Here is a 17,220-nt window from a genome sequence, read left to right on the forward strand (position 1 = left end):
TGGTTTCCCACCTCAGTGTTTGTTATTGTCATTACAGACCTGCCTGGCAATCACTGGACTCGGTCTGACCCTGTTCACCTTCCCTAGACCTGACCCTGATCTTGACTCTCTGGTTTGGCTTTGGGCTTGCCCCACAGCCACAAATTTGCCTGACTGATGATTGTTGAACCTGGCCATCATCTCCAGGCCTGCTCTGGCCACCCAGCTGAGGTGAAGCCTCTGCCCCTCCAGCTGTGTCACAGCCTCCACTCCTGGCTTCCCACTCTGCAGGGAGCAGCTGGAGCCTGGCCAGAGCTGTGCCCTGCTGGGGACAGTTTACCTGTGCTGCAGAAGTGACTCCTGCTTGCTCACTGCTGTCAGTAGGGGTGGTTGGCATCCTTGGGCCGTTTTAACTGGACCTTCAAGCGTTTCATGCCAATCTGGAAGCCATTCATGGCCTGGATAGCAGTCTGTGCACTGGATGGGTTGTCAAAGCTCACAAAACCTGAAGGAAGGACACAGGATGGGTGACAATGGCACTGCTGGTGCCACTCCCAGTGTGAGTGTCATTGTTATTGATCATGTTTCCCTTGCCTGCACTTACCAAAACACTTGCTCTGGTTGGTGGCACGATCCATGAACACCTTTGAGGAGATGATATTGCCAAAGGGCAGGAACATCTGCATCAGCTCGTTGTCTCCAAACTCCTGGGGGAGATGGTAGATGAAGAGATTGCAGCCTTCAGGACCTGCAGGTACGGGGGTGATGGAGAAGGACAAAACAGAAAGCCCCCAAAGGGCAGGGGAAGAGAAATGGGCTCAACTCACAGCACAGCACTGGAGGAGAGCCCTAGCACTGCCTCCTTCTGCTCTGACCTCCCCTTGCTTGTCCCTGTCACTGTCCATCAAGGGATCTGAGGGCTCTCAAAGAGCAACTGGGAGACTCTCTACAAAACTAGAGTTTTTGGAGAGCAGATTCTCTTTCAAAGCTTGCCCAGTTCCTACACAGGGTGCTGGACACAACCAACTCTGAGTGTCTGGGTGCTGTTTGCTGGAAGGAAATCAGCTGAGGTGAGAGCTCACAGCTGTCCCAGTCCTAGGAGAGTGGCAGACACTGCTGTGTGAAAGCTGCTGCTGTAGCACTCCCTGCAGCATTGCCTTCAGTCCAGAAGCCACAGCATTAACTGGAAACCTCCTGGATTGCCACATCCAGTCTATGGGCTGACCTGGTCCTGGCCACTCCTTCCCTTGCTCCTTAGGAGCACAAGAAGCTGCTCCCTTGCTGACCCTTGCTCTACCAATCAGGTGCAGAGAGACAATGCCTTTGCCCCCAAATCAAGCCAGTTTTGAAGTAAGTTGAAAATAAATTCAGTAGGCTATGAAGGTTGAAGGAGAGGAGAGCACATTGGAGAGGCTGGTTTGACTGATTCCACTGTGGTTGTGGCACCAGCAAAGAGGGGGATGAGTGCTCTTTGCCCCTGGGAAGGTCTGTTTGCACAGGGAAGGTGCTGACTCTCATCCCCTTTGGTGTGAAAGGTGTTCCAGGGCCTACTGCCCCTCTGCACCTGGCAGCATCTGGCCAGATGTGAGGTCATGAAACATCCTGTGATCCTTCCCACTCACTGCAGACACGTGGTTGTTTCCATACCCCAGCTCCAGCATTAAAGATCAGTGGACAAAAATTAGTGCTATCTCCTCTGCATTGGCTCTGTTGTGCAGAAGATGAGCTCCACAAATCCCACCCCCATTCCCAGTGTGATCCTCACCTTCTCGCTGCTGCTGCTGCAGGATGGGAGGCTGCTGGGGGATGCTCTGTGCAATGGGGGTGATGGTGGTGGTTGGATACACAGCTGTAGCCCAAAGAGACAGAACAAACCATTTACCTGAGGATCTGGTCAGCCACACAAGGGCCTGAGGGAGACAAGGGAAGCTGGTACCTGCATACTGCTGAACTCCTGTGAAGGCTGGGTGCAAAGTCTCTGCTACTGAAGGGCTCTGGGCTGCAGAGAAAAACACAATCAGAAGCACAGCAAAGGGAATCACTCATGCATTCAGTGTTTGTGTGTGTTGTGTTGTTTCCCACCCTCGCCCCCAAGTGAGTCTCAGTTCCTGGCTGGGAGGGAGCTACAAAAGTGTGGAGAATCCAGAAAAGAGGAGCTAATTGCAGTTCCAAAGGTCTCTGTATGTGGGGTTTTTTTTACTGCTCTCAATACCTGAATATGGCACAAGGCCATTGGTGTAAACTGTTTCCAAGGTTGGATGCCCATTTGGGAATGGTACCACTCCAGTGAATCCATTGGAAATGGGTGCCACCAGTCCTGGCATGGCTGCTGTTCCCAGGAGAGGTGGTGAATGTAGCCCTGGAGGACAAGAAGAGAGGACAGCCCATGAAAGTCAAGGTCCCACAAAGCCCCTGCTCCCCCCTTCCACCTGCCTGGCAAGACTGCTGTGTATGAAGCCACTAACTCTTCTATTTGGCACATGGGGATGACAGACTGGAGCCTTCACAAAATGAAGAGGCAGCACTGGTGGGAAGAGTGTGAGAAGAACTGCCAGTCCTGAGTGCTGTCAGAGCTTTGGGGGAGAACATCTTTGATCTGGGTTTGCACAGCACCTGGCAGGACACATGCCTGCTCTGACAGGGTTTGAATCCAACATGCATTACTGCTGTGGGATGATCATGAACAGCAGCACTGCTGATCTGAGCCAAATGCACTGCTGGGAACCCAGGCCTGTACTAAAACTGCAGCAAGAATGCACAACCACAGGGCAGGAGGATGTGCTGAACATGTGAGGGTGTCAGGGGGGTGTCAGGAATTTGTGCAGAGCAGAGACTGCTGCGCTCAGGGACTGCAGGGTGCTCATGGAGCTGCTGAGGTGCAGAACTGTCTGACCTGGGGGGCCCTGTGAGTGCTGGGCTGGGAGTTCCCTGCCGGGGGAGGCCTCACCTGACGCTGGTGCAATGGGAGTGGCTGGCAGCCCGTTGAGACTGACGGCCCCGATCTGCTGGATGTGGCACGGGGAGAAGGCGACGCCCGGGCTCAGGTAGCTGCCGTGGGAGGTGGAGAGAACCGTGGTCTGCTGCTGCATCAGCTGCAAAGCAGGAGCGTGCACTCAGGGCCTCCCTCTGCCAGGGCCCTGCAGAGCTGGGGGAGGCTGTACCCCCAGGTCCTGCCACCTGCCCTGGAGCTTCCCCTGACACTGCCAGAGCTGCTGGGGTGGGCAGTGGTGGCTGTGCTCCCCCACTGGCTCCCTGCAGCCCTGTACTCACACAGCTGCTGTCCCTGCCAGCTGGGACAGTGGCCACCCCTGGGACACAGCTCAGGGGGCAGCCCAGAACACAGAGCCAGGGTCACAGCTGGGCACCCCCTGCCTCACCCTCTGCATGGCCCAGCAGCCCCGAGGGCTTGTGGCTCACTCAGCCGGGCAAGGGCACCAGGACAGGCCCTGGGGCTCAGAGAGCTCCTGCAGAGGGGAGGGAGCGGCTCAGGGCTGTGCCCCTGGCACCCAGCAGCACCAGCTCCCCTTTGCACTGCCAGGCACAGGCCCCTCTCCCTGGCCACTTCTGCCAGGACAGTGGCAGATTTAATAACACAGCTCTGCCTCGAGGAACAGGGCCCAGATCCCTCTGCCTCTGCCCAGCCTCCACCAGCAGATCCTGCTCTGGCAGGGCAGAGCTCTGTGCCAGGCCCAGCTCCCGTGGCTGCTTTGCCCTCAGAGCTCTGGCCCACGAACCCCTGAGCTCTGGCACTGCTCTGCACCTGGGGCTGGGGGACATCAGCTCCTCGTGGTGCCATGACACACCTGCACAGTACAGAAGGAAAGGTGGGAGGGTTGGGAGGAGGGTTAAGAGAAGAAAAAAAATCCTTCTGGTCCTGTTTGACCATCAGTGGGAGCATAAGATGCCCTCAGAGGGCAGTGGCAAAGAAGACTTAGCTCTGGATGCAAAATTCCCTTTATCAGCTCTGTCTTCACATCAAGCAAGAAGAGCAGGGGAGGCACAGGCTCTTAGGAAACCTGAGCTCCTCAGGAGGAGCTGAGGGGGGACACAAGGGGCAAAACCCAAGGAAACACCAAAAATCTTCCTGACATTGCCACATCCCACTGTCTGCTTTGCAACACAAGCACAGAACTCTCCAGGAACCCACCCCTCACCCAGGGCTGAAGGCAGAAAGGCAGCTGGAGGATCTGCTAACTGAGAGAGGTCTGTGGCTAGCTAAACCTCCCAATTTCCTCACACAGAAGCTGATCGTGGCTTCAGCACAAAAGGAAGAGGAATTTGATGGCAGGGCTGCCTCTGTAAGCTGGAACAAGCCCAGCCATGGGGTGAAATTGGCTTTCCCTTTGGTGAGTGCTCCCAAGCCCGTCCCAACATGGGGCTCTGGGGCAGGGGACAGCACAGGGCTCACTCCTGTGCCCCTCCAGGAAGGACAAGCCCTGGTAGCACCTCTCAGGTCACCCACAGCATCCCTGGCTCCCCTGGACTCACTCCTGCCACTGGGAGCCCCCTGAGCCAGGGCTCCAGTGACTCCCTGGGCACAGCCCCAGCAGCTCCTGCTCCTGTCCCCACTCCAGGGTGCAGGAACCAACACATTTCCTACTCACTATGTGAATATTGATCTCTTTTCTCATTTCTGTGCTGGGCTCTGGCTGGACCAAGGCTACAGCAGCACCAAACTGGCACTCTGGAACTGTTCTCATCACTTATATAAAATTACCATAATGAACCATAAGAGCAGAAATAAAAGGAGGGGAGGTGAGAACAAATTATATTTTGTGTTTGGAACTAATTGATTTATGATAGACAAGAAAAACTCAAGCATTATAAGCACTTAGTAAATTGCTCTAGTTTCTTTTTTAAGATTTTTGGCCTTTCTTTTATTGATAATTTTTTTTTCAGCTCCCAAACTTTTCCCTGAGTCCACCTGAACTAACTGGTTGAATAAAATGAACTCATTTGCAGAAGCACCTGGGATCAAAACCTGATTTAAGCACTGCCATAAACTGCTTTCAGATGCTTGGCCAGTTGTACTTCCCAGATGAGCCTTTTCCACACAGTTTCAGCTAACATGCAATGTTTGACATTTTAAGCACCTTATTTTGCATATTTGCATAGATCTGAATAACTTTAGACTGAACTTAGTGCATGATTATTTCATGTTTGAGATAGATTTTGAAGAAGGTTATTAATATACATTTAAAACAGACAACTAAAAACAAAACAAAAACAACCCAGGCTCCAAACTTCTTCCTAAATCCCTGGGGACCACTTTGGCTTGGTAACTCAGCAAACCCCGTGGGGACAGGGAGAGGAAGCTGCTGTGTATGAAATGATGGCTGCAAGAACTGTGATGCCTCTGATGCACCAGTTCCCCCCAGCAGCTCTTGCTCCTGTCAGTCTGGTTCAGCCACATCCAGAATGCTCAGAATCCAGAATGCTCAGAATCCAGAATGCTCAGCTGCATCTCCCAGCCCTGGGGGCACCTTGGGTGCAACATTTACTCCTCCAAGCCCAGTTTGAGGAAGGCATGAGGGATTTTGGGCTTCTCCTGAGCTCTGGATTAGCAGAGGTCCAAGGGCTGCCCATGGCAGAGCATTTTGAGGAACCAAAAGGAGATTCAGCATGGAAATCCTTCTCTTTTCCCCTCACTTTCAGAGAAATTAGGTGGCATTCCAGAGGGCTGATTCCCTCTCCCTCTGATGGTGTGTGTGAGGAGTGGCTGGGATCTCTCCTCCAGAAGGGAGACCAAAGATGGGGATGGCACAAGAGGAAAAGAGTCAGGTGTGAGGTCAGTGCCTCAGGGAAAAAAAAAAATAGGAGAACAAAACCCAGTGGAAAGTAAAAGGAAAAGAAGGAAAAAAATCCCCAAAAAGTGGGAGACAGGCTGAGCCTTGAGTTAAGGGGAAAGCCAAAACAAAGTCTCAGAGGGAAGGCCAGTGAAGAATCAGAGAGAAACACAGTAACAGACACAACTGGGGAGAAAGAAGATGCAGACAAGCAAAGAGGCACAGCTTAGACCTGACTGCCTTCTTGGCACCAGCAGGGCTCCTGAAGATTAAAAGGCTGAGTCTGGAAGCTCTCACTGCTCTTCCTCCCTTCACAGCCTGCACCTCAAGCTGATAAAGCAGCTCCTGCCACCATAACCTCACTGTGTGGTCCATCCCTGCCTTCACCACCATTCCCAAGTCAGAGCCATCCCTAGGACAGCAGGATGATCATCTCATGGCTGGCTCAATTCTGCTCTCAGGTGCAGCTGGCTCCTGGGCTGCACAGAAAAGAAGGATCCTGGCAAAAGGTGGTGCCTGGTCACAAAGGGCTCTTCAAATAATCTGTGATGGATCAGTTCTTTGTTTGGCTTGAAAATTCCCCCAAAGTTATAGAGCCTCATATGTATTTCCTTTTTTTTCTCACCCATACTCTTGCCACACACTTAAAATGCATTTGGCAGTTTCTGGGGAATCTTTGAAGAAACAGCCAACAATTGAGAAGCAGTTCCTCCTCTGTCACATGAAGGAAAGGAAGGCACATCAAGGAGCTGCTGAAGCCAGAGGAGAAGAGGTGTCCACACACAAAAGAAGAACAGGTTTATTTGCACTCCCCCCTAGGAAATTACTTTCAGTAACAGTATCTACTTTTGACTTCTTTGTCAACACAAGAATCTCTCCTGCCTTGAGCAATTTCTGAGCCTCCTTCCGTGGGCTTTACACTTGTCAGCAGAGACCTGAAGATGACAGTCACCAAGGAGGCTCAAACAATGCTCCACCACAGCTGATCTGGGACTTGTTGAGTTTGGGACCTACCTGGAACATCAATGGCAATTGCCACCATCCTCCAAGGCAAGGAGGTTCTCTCACTAAAACCCAAAGCACAGCCAGGCTGCTGAAACACCTCTGGCTCTCTGCTCCCCACTGCTCCCTCTCCAGCACTTTGCAAACTCCACAGTCCCACTGGCCAAGTGAGAGAACCTGGGAGCCAAGAGCAGCACTGGGGGAAATTCCCTCCTGGGAATTTCAGCAGAGAAAGGAGCTCCTGAAGCTGGGTCCCAGAGCTCTCCTGCTGCTCCAAACCCAGAGAGACACACATTTGTGTCACAGAGCCAGAGGAAGGGTTCACAGGTTGGTATTGCAGGAACCAATGCTCTGAGCTCTCCTCATAACAAGCCACAAAGGAAATGGGTCATGACTGCCCTGTTCCCAACACCTCCAACAACATCAGAGAAATCCCAGGCTCACTCTGAGGAGGCTCCAGCTCTCCCCTGCCCCCCGCCCCATTTCCAACAGAAAACCACACAAAAACTCTGCAAGACGAGGCAGCTGAGTGCTGAAAGGAGCCAGCCAGCTGCTGGGGAGCTCTCCCACAGCTGCAGGAGCTGAGTTTGGAGGTGTCCCAGGGGCTGCATCCCCCCCTCCCCCGCGGATACTCACAGCCTGCGCATAGGCGCTGTATGGGCTGAACGGCAGGGAGAGAGATGGAGTGAAAATGCCCAGCTGCCCCACCATTTGCTGCATACGGCGCAGGGTCCTCTCCTTATCTGTGTCAGCAAACTTCACCACTAGACTGGAGGAGGCACCCTAGGCACAGAGAGAGGAGACAGAGAGGAGGCAGGAGAGGAGAAGAGGCGTGGGACAGCCAGAGAGTCAGCGGTCAGCCAAGGGAGGACGGGGCAGGACAGGCAGCAGAGAGGAGTGGGAAGAGGAGCAGAAGAGCAAATATCGGTGTGGAAGTGCTGGGGAGCTGCCTGGAACCTGGGCTGTGCCTTTCCCCATCTGTCTGTCCATCCAGCCCTTCCCTCTCACACCCTTCCCCTCACACCTGAGCCTCACACAGCTGCCTACGTGGATGCACACATCCCTGGCTGCGCTCACCAGGTGATGGTGCAGCCAGGAGCACTCAGGGCACCACCATGAGCTTGGCTGGACAGGCAGAGCAGCTCCTGGCAGCTGGGAACTCCCTGGCTGCAGCAGTGCGCTGTCCTGTCCATGAGGTGCCCCAAATTCAGGTTGGACATTGCCAGAGATGAGGCCACAGCTGCAGCTCCGCTTGCACAGCTCCAGCCACACAATCCCACACAGCACAAAGGGCTCCCACCCACACCCAGCCCGCCCCAGGGGCCTCCTCTGCTGCCTAAATCAGAGAAGCCAAGGAGTGCTCAGACACTGAAGCCCTGACCACCCATGTGGCTGAACTGTCAGCTTTCCCCCTGCTCAGTTTTGAACAGGTCGCTGTTTCCAAGACAAAATCATGGCCTGATTTTTGGCTCTCTTTTATTTAGCTTTTACAGCTGTGCTGTCCCTCCCAGACTGGAGGAGCACAGGCACAAAGAGCAGCCCAGGGGACAGGATGGTCACTCTGAGTGGAGCACACACACACACCCACACAGCTCCCAGCCACACCAGTGGACACTGCTGTTGAACCTGTCACGGTTTTTGGAGAGTGTGGGGAGGTCCCTGGAACAGGAAATGGGACAAGGATTGGGAAGAGGGAAGGTCCCCTGGCCTTATACTCACGGGCATTGTCTGGCTGCCATGGAGGGCGTGGATTGCTGCCTGAGCCTCTGTGTGAGATGAGAACTTTACAAAAGCACAGCCTGGAAAGGGACAGAAAGAGCACAGGAGATTGCAGTGACAGGACTGCTGTGAAAGTGCCATCACGCAAGAGACAGTGTCTGTGTCTCAGGTAAGGCAAAGGAAAGCCACCCCAAAGAAGCAGGGAACAAAAAGGATGACTCATCCCAAGTCCTCTAGCCTGGAAAAAAGAGGAAGGGCCTCAAATTATTACTTCAATGATATTCTCTACAGATGATGACACCATCTCCACCCCTGCCCCTGATCACCTCTTCCCCAAATCCTCTGTGGACTCCTCACTGTGGGTACAAACACTTCAACCTGCAGCCCCAGCTGGACAGGACAGGCTCACGAGAGCTCAGCTACTCACCCTGCTCTGCTTCTCCTCCTGCTCCCTCAGTCTCTGCCCACCTTCCCCAACCCCTCCTGGCAGCAGAGGGATCCTGCCCTGCTCCCTACTCCTGGCTGGTTTATGGGTTTCCCTAAACACAGGGAGGGGAATGAGTGCCCCAGGGGGAAGGTGAGGCCGGTGAGCACCACCCAGGGCAGGGACAAAGGGCAGGACACACACAGGGTTCACACCTTTGCTGTTCCCATCAGGTCCACGGAGCACCGTGCATTCATCAATGACCCCAAACGGTTCAAAGAGCCGGAGCACGTCATCCTCAGACTGCTGCTTATTTAACATGCCCACAAAGAGCTTCCTGTCCCCTAGGGGCAAACACAGAAACATCAACCTTCTATGAGGCTTGCAGTCCAGAGCAGGAGGAGAGGAACACTTATGCACAAACAGTCTGCTGTTAAAGACATGCCTGGCATGGAAATGGTTTGCTGTTGGCTGAGATGCTTCCAGGGGTGAAAATGCAGGGTGTCACACCTTCAAGGGTTTCTGTGGCTTCCCCTGTCTTACCCTCCCCAATGGAAAACAAAGGATTAATAATTTTCTTTCACTCATGAGCCTTTTCCTTTGAATAATCCAAAAGAAATGATAGTAAGAAAAACTGTCAGGGCAATCCAATTTCTACTGATCAGCAGGTGAAGTCCAACAGGTGCCTTAGGTAACACAGCAAACCAACCCAGGCAGGGTGATACATTCCAGGACCTTTGACTTCTGTTTCCTTCTCTCCAAGCCCACCATTTCCTTAGCTGCCATGTAACCAAGCACCTTGATTTCCATCTGCCCTTCCCCACTCCAACCTAACCAGCTGCCTCCCCAGGCCTGGGACAAACCCTGCAATCCTGGGTCCCAATGTGCCTCACTGTGGGATCATCCCAATCCCAGACAGCTGGGTGAAGGCCAAGATCAGCTCCATGGTCCCAGCTCCCCTCTCCCCTGTGGCTTTGTGCACCCATGTCACACTGGCAGGGAGCTGGCACAGTGGCCAACACATCCAGGACATTGAGCTCAGCCTTCATCTGGGTTCCTCCTCAAAGAAACAAGTGAGGGCTACGGTTTTGTTGGGATGGGTAAGTGTGAAGGCAAGGAAGCTGCAGAGTGCCTTCTCCCACTCTCTGCCCACCTCAGCACCCACAGGAGCCCATCCCGTGCCTGATGCTGCCCAGCCAAGCACAACACAGCAGTGTTTGGGGCAGCATCCTCCCCAGCCTGATGTGAACAGCAGTAAAACAGCACAACACCAATGTTCCAGCCTCAGTTTTTGCCAGGAAACAGAGCTAACCCTCCCCCACTGGCCCAGATCTGGGTGGGGAGACAGGACCCACAGGAGGGAACGTGTCAGGAGGTGGCTCTGGAGCAGCAGTGCCAGAGGATTCCTTATTGTTAGCGACAGGATCAGAGGGGCTGGCTCCACACACAGCAATGCAATGTGACAGGGGCAATAGCAAGGGAGCTGCTCTCTGCCTCAGAGTGCACTGACCTGAAAAACAACAGGTCTTGGAGCTACAGCAGCACAGCAGCTCCAGGGGGGTGCTCTGGAGGGATGCCAGGCAAGGATGGCACATGACACATTCACACTGTCACCGAGGCTGGCCCCAGCCCCTGCCCTGCTCCTCTGGGCTCAGGGGATGGGTTCCCACCCAGGTGAGGAAGGGAGGCACTTCCCTGCTGCTCAGCCAGGTACAGATGCACCCAGCACACACAGGCAGGACCTACAGAAAAGCAGATGCACACAAGCAGCACTAATGGGCTCACACACCCCTGGAACACACTTGTACATCCCCAGCCCCCAGGGATGCCTTCCAGAACGAAATTCCTCAGTGAGCAAGAGGAATGTGCAGGCAGCCACCACAGGAATCACCTCACCCTGCCCAGAGCCCCAGCAGGGGCTCAGCCAGGCACAGCTCTCCTGCAGCCCCAGGCAGACATGTGCCACTTGTGTCCACCACACACATGAAGTGTTAGAAGTGGCTCTTAACCCACTCCCAAGCAGATACTCCTGATTTATGTAACTACAAGTGGCTGAAATATATGGCTTGGCATATTTTTTTTAAAGCCAGGTTTCCCAGCTTCCCCATTTTCATGAACCCCTGGGTAACTACACCCATGGGAATTTCATCCCCTTCTGTTTTCCTTGTGATTCTTTCTACATTCCTCCCTGCACCTGCATGGCAATGGCTGCCTTTGCAGACATTATTTCAGCTGATTGAGTCCATTCAAACTGGTGATGCCCAATAATCCCCAGCCAAGGCACAGGAGTTGATAAAGCAGGTGCTGTTCTGAGCAGGGAGACAGCACCTGCCCCCACAAGGGCCAGCTCAGGAGTGCTGGTGGTCAAACCAACCAGAAAACAGCACACAGAGGAGGTGAAAAATCAGATTGGAACAGAGAGAGTGAAAAAAAAAAAGGGACTGGACAGGAACAGATTGACTGGGCAGTGAAGAGGAGCATGAAAACTAAAGGAGCAGCAGCTCTGTGGTGTGACTGACATCAGCTGGGGTCAGATGTGAGCCCACTTTGGCCGTGGCAGGGGACACTGGAGGTGTGGAGGGCTCCTCCTTCCTCTGCCCTGAATCTCCATTGCAGCTGCAACCAGGCCTTGACTCAGACATGCTGCAGCCTTTGGGTGGCAAACACAGGGAGCTCCTTCAAAAATCATCAGCACAGGGGAAAAATACATTGGGAAACATTTGCACTGACTTTGGTGCTGTGAAATAATCCTCTGTTCTTTGAACTGTGGGCTAAGATCTGACAGCCAGAAATGCACCTGATGGTCCTGCCCTGCTTTTCAGGGACCTCTGGCTGGCTGGGGCAGGGGGTGTTGAGATGTTTTGAGTTATCCTACACCTTGCAATCAAATCAACATCAAATTACAAGTTAGTCAGTATTTTCTCCTTCAGAGCCCCCTCAGATTTCCTGGGTAATTCCTGTGGTTTCTTCCTCACACCATTTCTGTTGAATCAAAAGCATTTTTCTTTACCCTGCCCTATGGGAAACAGTGACTGCTCCGTCCCTGCAGCTTTACAGGGCTTCTGCTGTCTGACAGGGCTCACTAACAGAACCTTTTGGAAGTCCTGCCTTCATGTGAGAATTTCAGCTTTGCTTTTTGGAATTTGGAAGGGGAAAAAAAATGCCAGTCTTCCTGGCTATGCAGCACAGGTTAGAACTGTGACACCTTAAGGACTTAAGCTATAAAGCCAAATATAAATACACACACCTATGGGTTTGGAATCTTTTCTGCACCATAAGATTTTTTTCATAGTGAATATCCTGCTTCATACAGCCTGCTTCTGAAGATCACATTAAGGAAAATGATCCAGCTTGTTCCCTTTGGATGCCTCTGCAGCAGCTGGGGACCTCTGAAAGGGCTTTTCTGCTGCTGACCTCTACCTCTGCATCTTGGAGCCCAACCCATGATCTGGGATCCTCTCGATTCCGTCAGCTTCCAAACAGGGCTGTTCTCCCACGGCATCCAGGCTGACTCATCCCTCCCAGCAGGGCTGGAATGCTGCAAACCCTTCCCTTCCACCTGAGCTGTGATCCTAAAACCACCGATCCCAAACCATCTCAGGGCTGATCCCAAACCCTCTGGCACTCTCAGGGCTGATCCCAAAACCTCTGGCATTCTCAGGTCATCAGCTCCATCGTTCTCCAGCTCCCCACAGGGATTCCTGCAGCACTGGAAGCTCTTCTCTCCCCTCCTCAGCACAGCACACCCTCCCCTCCTGCTGCTTTCCCCTTCACTTTCTCTACAGCTCCTGCTTTTCACCCTCTGATTGGCAATTTCCCGTGCTGTCCAGCAAGCAGGGAAATTCACTGTGATCTCTGACTGTCGAGTTCCCATGGAAACGTGCTCTGGGCACCGTCAGCAGGAGGGGCCAGCACAGAGCACGCTGCTGATGGAGGTACCCGGGAACAAACCAGGGGCTGAGGCTGAGTGCTGTGGCCAAGGGAGAGCACACAAGCACTGGACACAGCTCCTACAAACCAGTGAATTCAGGTCATCTGGCCAGCAGCAGGCAGGAGCAGGGAGAGAGGGAAGCCAGCTCCTGGCTGTGGATGGGATGCAGCAAATCTCCTTGGAAGCAGAGAGAGCTTCCTTGTCCCTGGGCAGTGCTGAAGGCTTGGGTTACCTTCATGCCCATCACTGCAGCCCAGTGCTCCAGACAAGCACACAAACTCCTCTGCCCCCTCCTCCTGGCTCTCCAGGCTCCCAGCAGAGCAGGAAAAGCTGGCACTGTCTGGCCCAACATCACAAGGCCCACTCTGAACTAATGCAGACAGCAACCCTTCTGTAGTGAATTTCTTCTGCAGGGTGCAGGAGCATTGAGCAGCCCCTGCAGGGCTTGGCCAAACCTGCCCCTTTGGGCAGAAAAATGAGCATCTCTCAGATCAAGAGATAAATTCTGGTGTTCCAACTCCATGTTCTTAATTCAGGGTGCTTCACTTGAGAAATGTCAGTCCCTGGTGAGTACAAAAGAGGTTCCCTTCAAGGGTAATGCAGAGCAGTGCCTCACTGATGCATGCAGATACTCCTTGATAAATTCCTACTCCATACACTTCTGCCCTGCCCCAAACCTTTCTTTCACCTTCTGCCAGTGTGGGATTACTGCTGTAGTGATATCGCTCTTCTCACATCTGCAAAGCTGTTCAGCCACTTCTCTGACAAGTGGAGCATCAGGACAGAAACATTTCAGGAGAGCAACCTGTCTCAGACAAACACAGGGTGCTGTCTTGATGCTGCTCCTGCCTCAGGAAAAAATCCAGTTTGTCATGGATCCTGTGGGAGCTGCTTGTTCTTGGGCTCTGCCAGGAGCCTGGAGGGAGGTGCTCAGACTCCAAAGGTTTCTGTTCTTGTCCATGGGAAGCAGAGTTGATGTTCTGACATTTGCAACCATTAGGGAATGTGGCACTTTTCATAAACTTAGAGATTTCAAAGTCCAGTGCCTCGGCCAAAAGCTTGTTTCTAAATCAGCACCCTGGTTTTTAACCTGCTGAGCTGTTCCAGCTCAATTTGACAGAGGCATCAGAGATATCAGATCCCAAACCTTCATATCAGGTGGGTGTGTACAGAAGAGCCCCCAGTAGTGCCCCACCAGCAGAAGAGAGATGCAGAGATGGCCTCAGCCCTGATTAGACACCAGAGACTCCAGAGTTGCACTCATCAGACACATAAACTTCTTTTTTTTTTAATCAATGTGGTAGGGGAAGCACTGAACCCAGTGGTTGAATCCAGAGGCAATGTGAGGTCTCAGTGAGAAGCCAGCCCTCCCCACACCACCCACTGCAGACATCTCTAAAGGATCTCTCATCCATTCTCAACATCATTTCCAACAGTGAGAGTGGAACACCCTGAAGATTCTGCTCTCTTTTTATTGTCTATAGCACAGATAAGGACCTTAAATTCAACCCTAAACCAAGGGGCTGAAGTAAAATCCCCAGACCTCAGTAAAACTTAGGTGTACAAGTAAATAACCAAAAGTTACAGAGTCTATCTGATTTAAACAGACTTTTTTTTTTTAAGGAGTATCACCCAACCATAAATACACACATTCACATAAAATATTATCAAATATATCTCATGTTCTTGACAGCGACAGTCACTACAAACTGTTTGGGAATGTAAAACAAAAGCTTTCCAAATCTAAATAAAATGCTGTCCCACAGCACAAACAGCAGAACACAAACCCTCCCCTGGCCTCTACTAAACTGCTTTCAGGGGCAGCACCAACAGCACAGGGCATGGAGAGCCAGAGGTAGGAATGGAGAGAAAAGGAGAAGAAATAGATCAGTAAAGCAAGGAAAAGAAGCAAAATGAGTTAATGGACTTGGAAAGGGCTGAAGTTGCAAACCTTCTCCACCTGGAGGAGGCATTTGAGCTGCTGAGAGCTCCCCACTAAATTACCAGATTCTCTTGTTCCCAGCCTTCCAGCTCTGAACTTCTTAGTATATGCTGCTCTGACCAAGCTGTCCCCTGCAGGCTGACAGCACCTCCATCTCAGGATCCTTTCCCTTCAGACATTATTTCCCCATCATGTGATCTTTTCTGCAACAGCATTTTGGCCTTGACAATGTGCTGGGGGCTGCTGCAGGACTGAGAGTGGCAGGGCTGAGACAGCTCAGCAGTGATGGAGGAGGCAGTGGAGGGAGCTGCAGACCAGTGAGCTGAACACATTAAAAAGCCAGTGCTGCTGCAGGGATCTGGCTCTTATTGGACTGATCAGGTGTAGGAATGAAGGAACCTCTTCCCAAAGGCTTCAGGAGCCCCAGGGCCACACAGGTCTGCTTCAGTAATGTCCTGGGGCAGACATTGCCAGGCTGATGGCACCCTCAAATAGCTGGGGAAGAGAGTGGAGGGGGCAGCCACATCATCGCCCTCAGGACCTGGTGTGCTGTCAGCTGTGTCCCTACACTGCCCTCCTGCCCCCCAGCTCTCTGCCACACACAGACCCCTCCTCACAGAGAGGAAGGCAGAGTCAGGACCCCGTGTCTCATTTCCTGCTCCCCCTTACAAGCACAGGGCCACCAAAGGAGAAACAAGGAGAGATGACAACTACCTCCACGGCTCTCGCTGTCCGCAGGCTTCACCTGGATCGGGCGCGCCATCTGCAAGGGAACAGAAATGCAGAGGTTATTGCTTGGCCCAGTGCCCAGCACAGGCTGCTGAAGGCACTGTCAACAGGGCACAGGGAGGAGAGAGGCAGAAGAGAAACCAAGACATTGTGATGGCCAGCAGTACCCTTGAAGAAGGGAGCATTTTTTCCAAAAGGAACCTGGCGCTTTTCCCCGCTCAGCCGCTCGCCCCAGAGAGCAGCTCTCCTGGAAATGCCCACCATGCACAAAGCTCTGCCTCCTCAGCTGCTGCAAGCAGCACAGAGAGGACTCTGAGAAGAAGCAGCTCATCACCATGTGACTGAACAGTGGTCAGGGTGGCCCGAGGTGAGGCTGTGCCTGGAAGCTCTTCCTGTGTCTGTCCTGACTCAGTGCAGGCACGGCCACGTCACCCAACGGAGCCACTGACTGTCCTTGCAGCAGGGAAGAGACACTGCCTCTGAACTTGGCCAGAAGCAGCACAGCAAGCAGGGCTGCCGTGTTCCCCCTTCCCCAGCCCTCAACAGACAGCTCTGTGCACCAGAGAAGCTCTTGAGAAGGGCAGTGCTGCTCTCCAGCCACATCTCTCATCTCTGGCCCTCAGGGGCAATGCTCAGGTTGAAAGTGGCAAAACTCCTCTTGCCTGGGTGTGGAGAAGAGATTTTTCCTTCTCTTGCAGCCATTAGTGTCATCAGCAATAATCCAACCACAAACAAGCCTGAAGGGTAGTTTAGCTCACATGGCATGGGGACTCTCCAGCTAAGACAGAAGTAGCTGCATTAAAGAACACACAGCTTTAATTGTCTGCTTTGAAAAGCAGGGCAAAACTCATCTGCTGGCAGGTCTGTGTGTCCTGTGCTGCCCAGAGAGGCAGCTGACAAGCTGTAGCCTCCTTTCCCAGCTAGCAGGATCCAACTGCACCAGAATATCCTCCAAGGAATGGTGCACAGGGCAGATTTCCACATTCACAGCACATCTCACTCCATGTCTCTCAGCATCAGTCACAGAGGCTGACAGTGACCTGAATCAGTGACATTCATAATAAAAAACAATCAGAATATTGCAGGCAAGGCCTGCACACAAACTGCAGGTCCAGGCACAGTCTGCCCCCTCTTTTAGGAAACCCCTGAGGAAAAACAGCAACAAAACAGAAAATGAAATCAAGCCATAAAAGTCACCAACTGAAATGTGTTTAGAAGCCAGCATGCAGTATGTGGAGAGCTGTCAGTCTCCAAGTGGTGGCTGAGCCAGACTGGCCAGAAACCAGAGGCAGAGCCCACATTCCCAAGAGCTGGAGGAAAACCTGTGAGGTGGCTCTGCAGTTCCCAGGACAGAGATGCCAACCAGGAGGTGACAGCTGGCATGGCATGGCACACAGCCTGGCAGCTGGGGGCTCTGAAGCTGTTTTCCTCTGGCTGATGGACCTCGGGCAGGATGAGCAGAGGCTGGGAGCAGGTCCACACCACTCCTGCCTCAAGGACTGATCATGGGGCTGCTGAAAATGGCCCCAGGGATGGGCTGGCAGCTCCCCAAAGGAAGGCCACGCTGCTGCCATGCTGCACCTTGACAGACAACAGCCCCAAGGCCTGCTGAATCATTTAGGGAAGAGGGAGAGGCTGCAGGTCCTTTCCCCACTCTTGCTCAGCTGCAGGGATTTCCAGAGCTCCTGATGCCCTGCTGTTTCTGCCA

General features: G+C 52.9%; 1 protein-coding gene across 2 annotated transcripts in view; it reads right to left on the bottom strand.

Annotated features, from left to right (window-relative positions):
* Positions 1 to 356: 356 nt before the first annotated feature.
* The window catches only part of CELF5 (CUGBP Elav-like family member 5), a gene marked incomplete at both ends in the record, with an annotated part of 33,097 nt that continues 16,233 nt past the window's right edge, over positions 357 to 17,220 (bottom strand). Inside the window, 10 exons of one of the 2 annotated variants that reach the window (XM_084221118.1) lie at positions 357 to 484; positions 584 to 727; positions 1,745 to 1,828; positions 1,916 to 1,978; positions 2,192 to 2,338; positions 2,927 to 3,071; positions 7,404 to 7,550; positions 8,487 to 8,566; positions 9,126 to 9,254; positions 15,495 to 15,546. In XM_084221118.1, the coding sequence (XP_084077244.1) occupies positions 357 to 484; positions 584 to 727; positions 1,745 to 1,828; positions 1,916 to 1,978; positions 2,192 to 2,338; positions 2,927 to 3,071; positions 7,404 to 7,550; positions 8,487 to 8,566; positions 9,126 to 9,254; positions 15,495 to 15,546 (1,119 nt within the window). Of the gene's footprint in view, positions 485 to 583; positions 728 to 1,744; positions 1,829 to 1,915; positions 1,979 to 2,191; positions 2,339 to 2,872; positions 3,072 to 7,403; positions 7,551 to 8,486; positions 8,567 to 9,125; positions 9,255 to 15,494; positions 15,547 to 17,220 lie in introns of both variants that reach the window. The other variant, XM_084221117.1, reaches the window with a different exon arrangement.

The sequence above is a fragment of the Fringilla coelebs genome, assembly GCF_963513975.1.
Source record: "Fringilla coelebs genome assembly, chromosome: 24".
Classification (NCBI taxonomy): domain Eukaryota; kingdom Metazoa; phylum Chordata; class Aves; order Passeriformes; family Fringillidae; genus Fringilla; species Fringilla coelebs.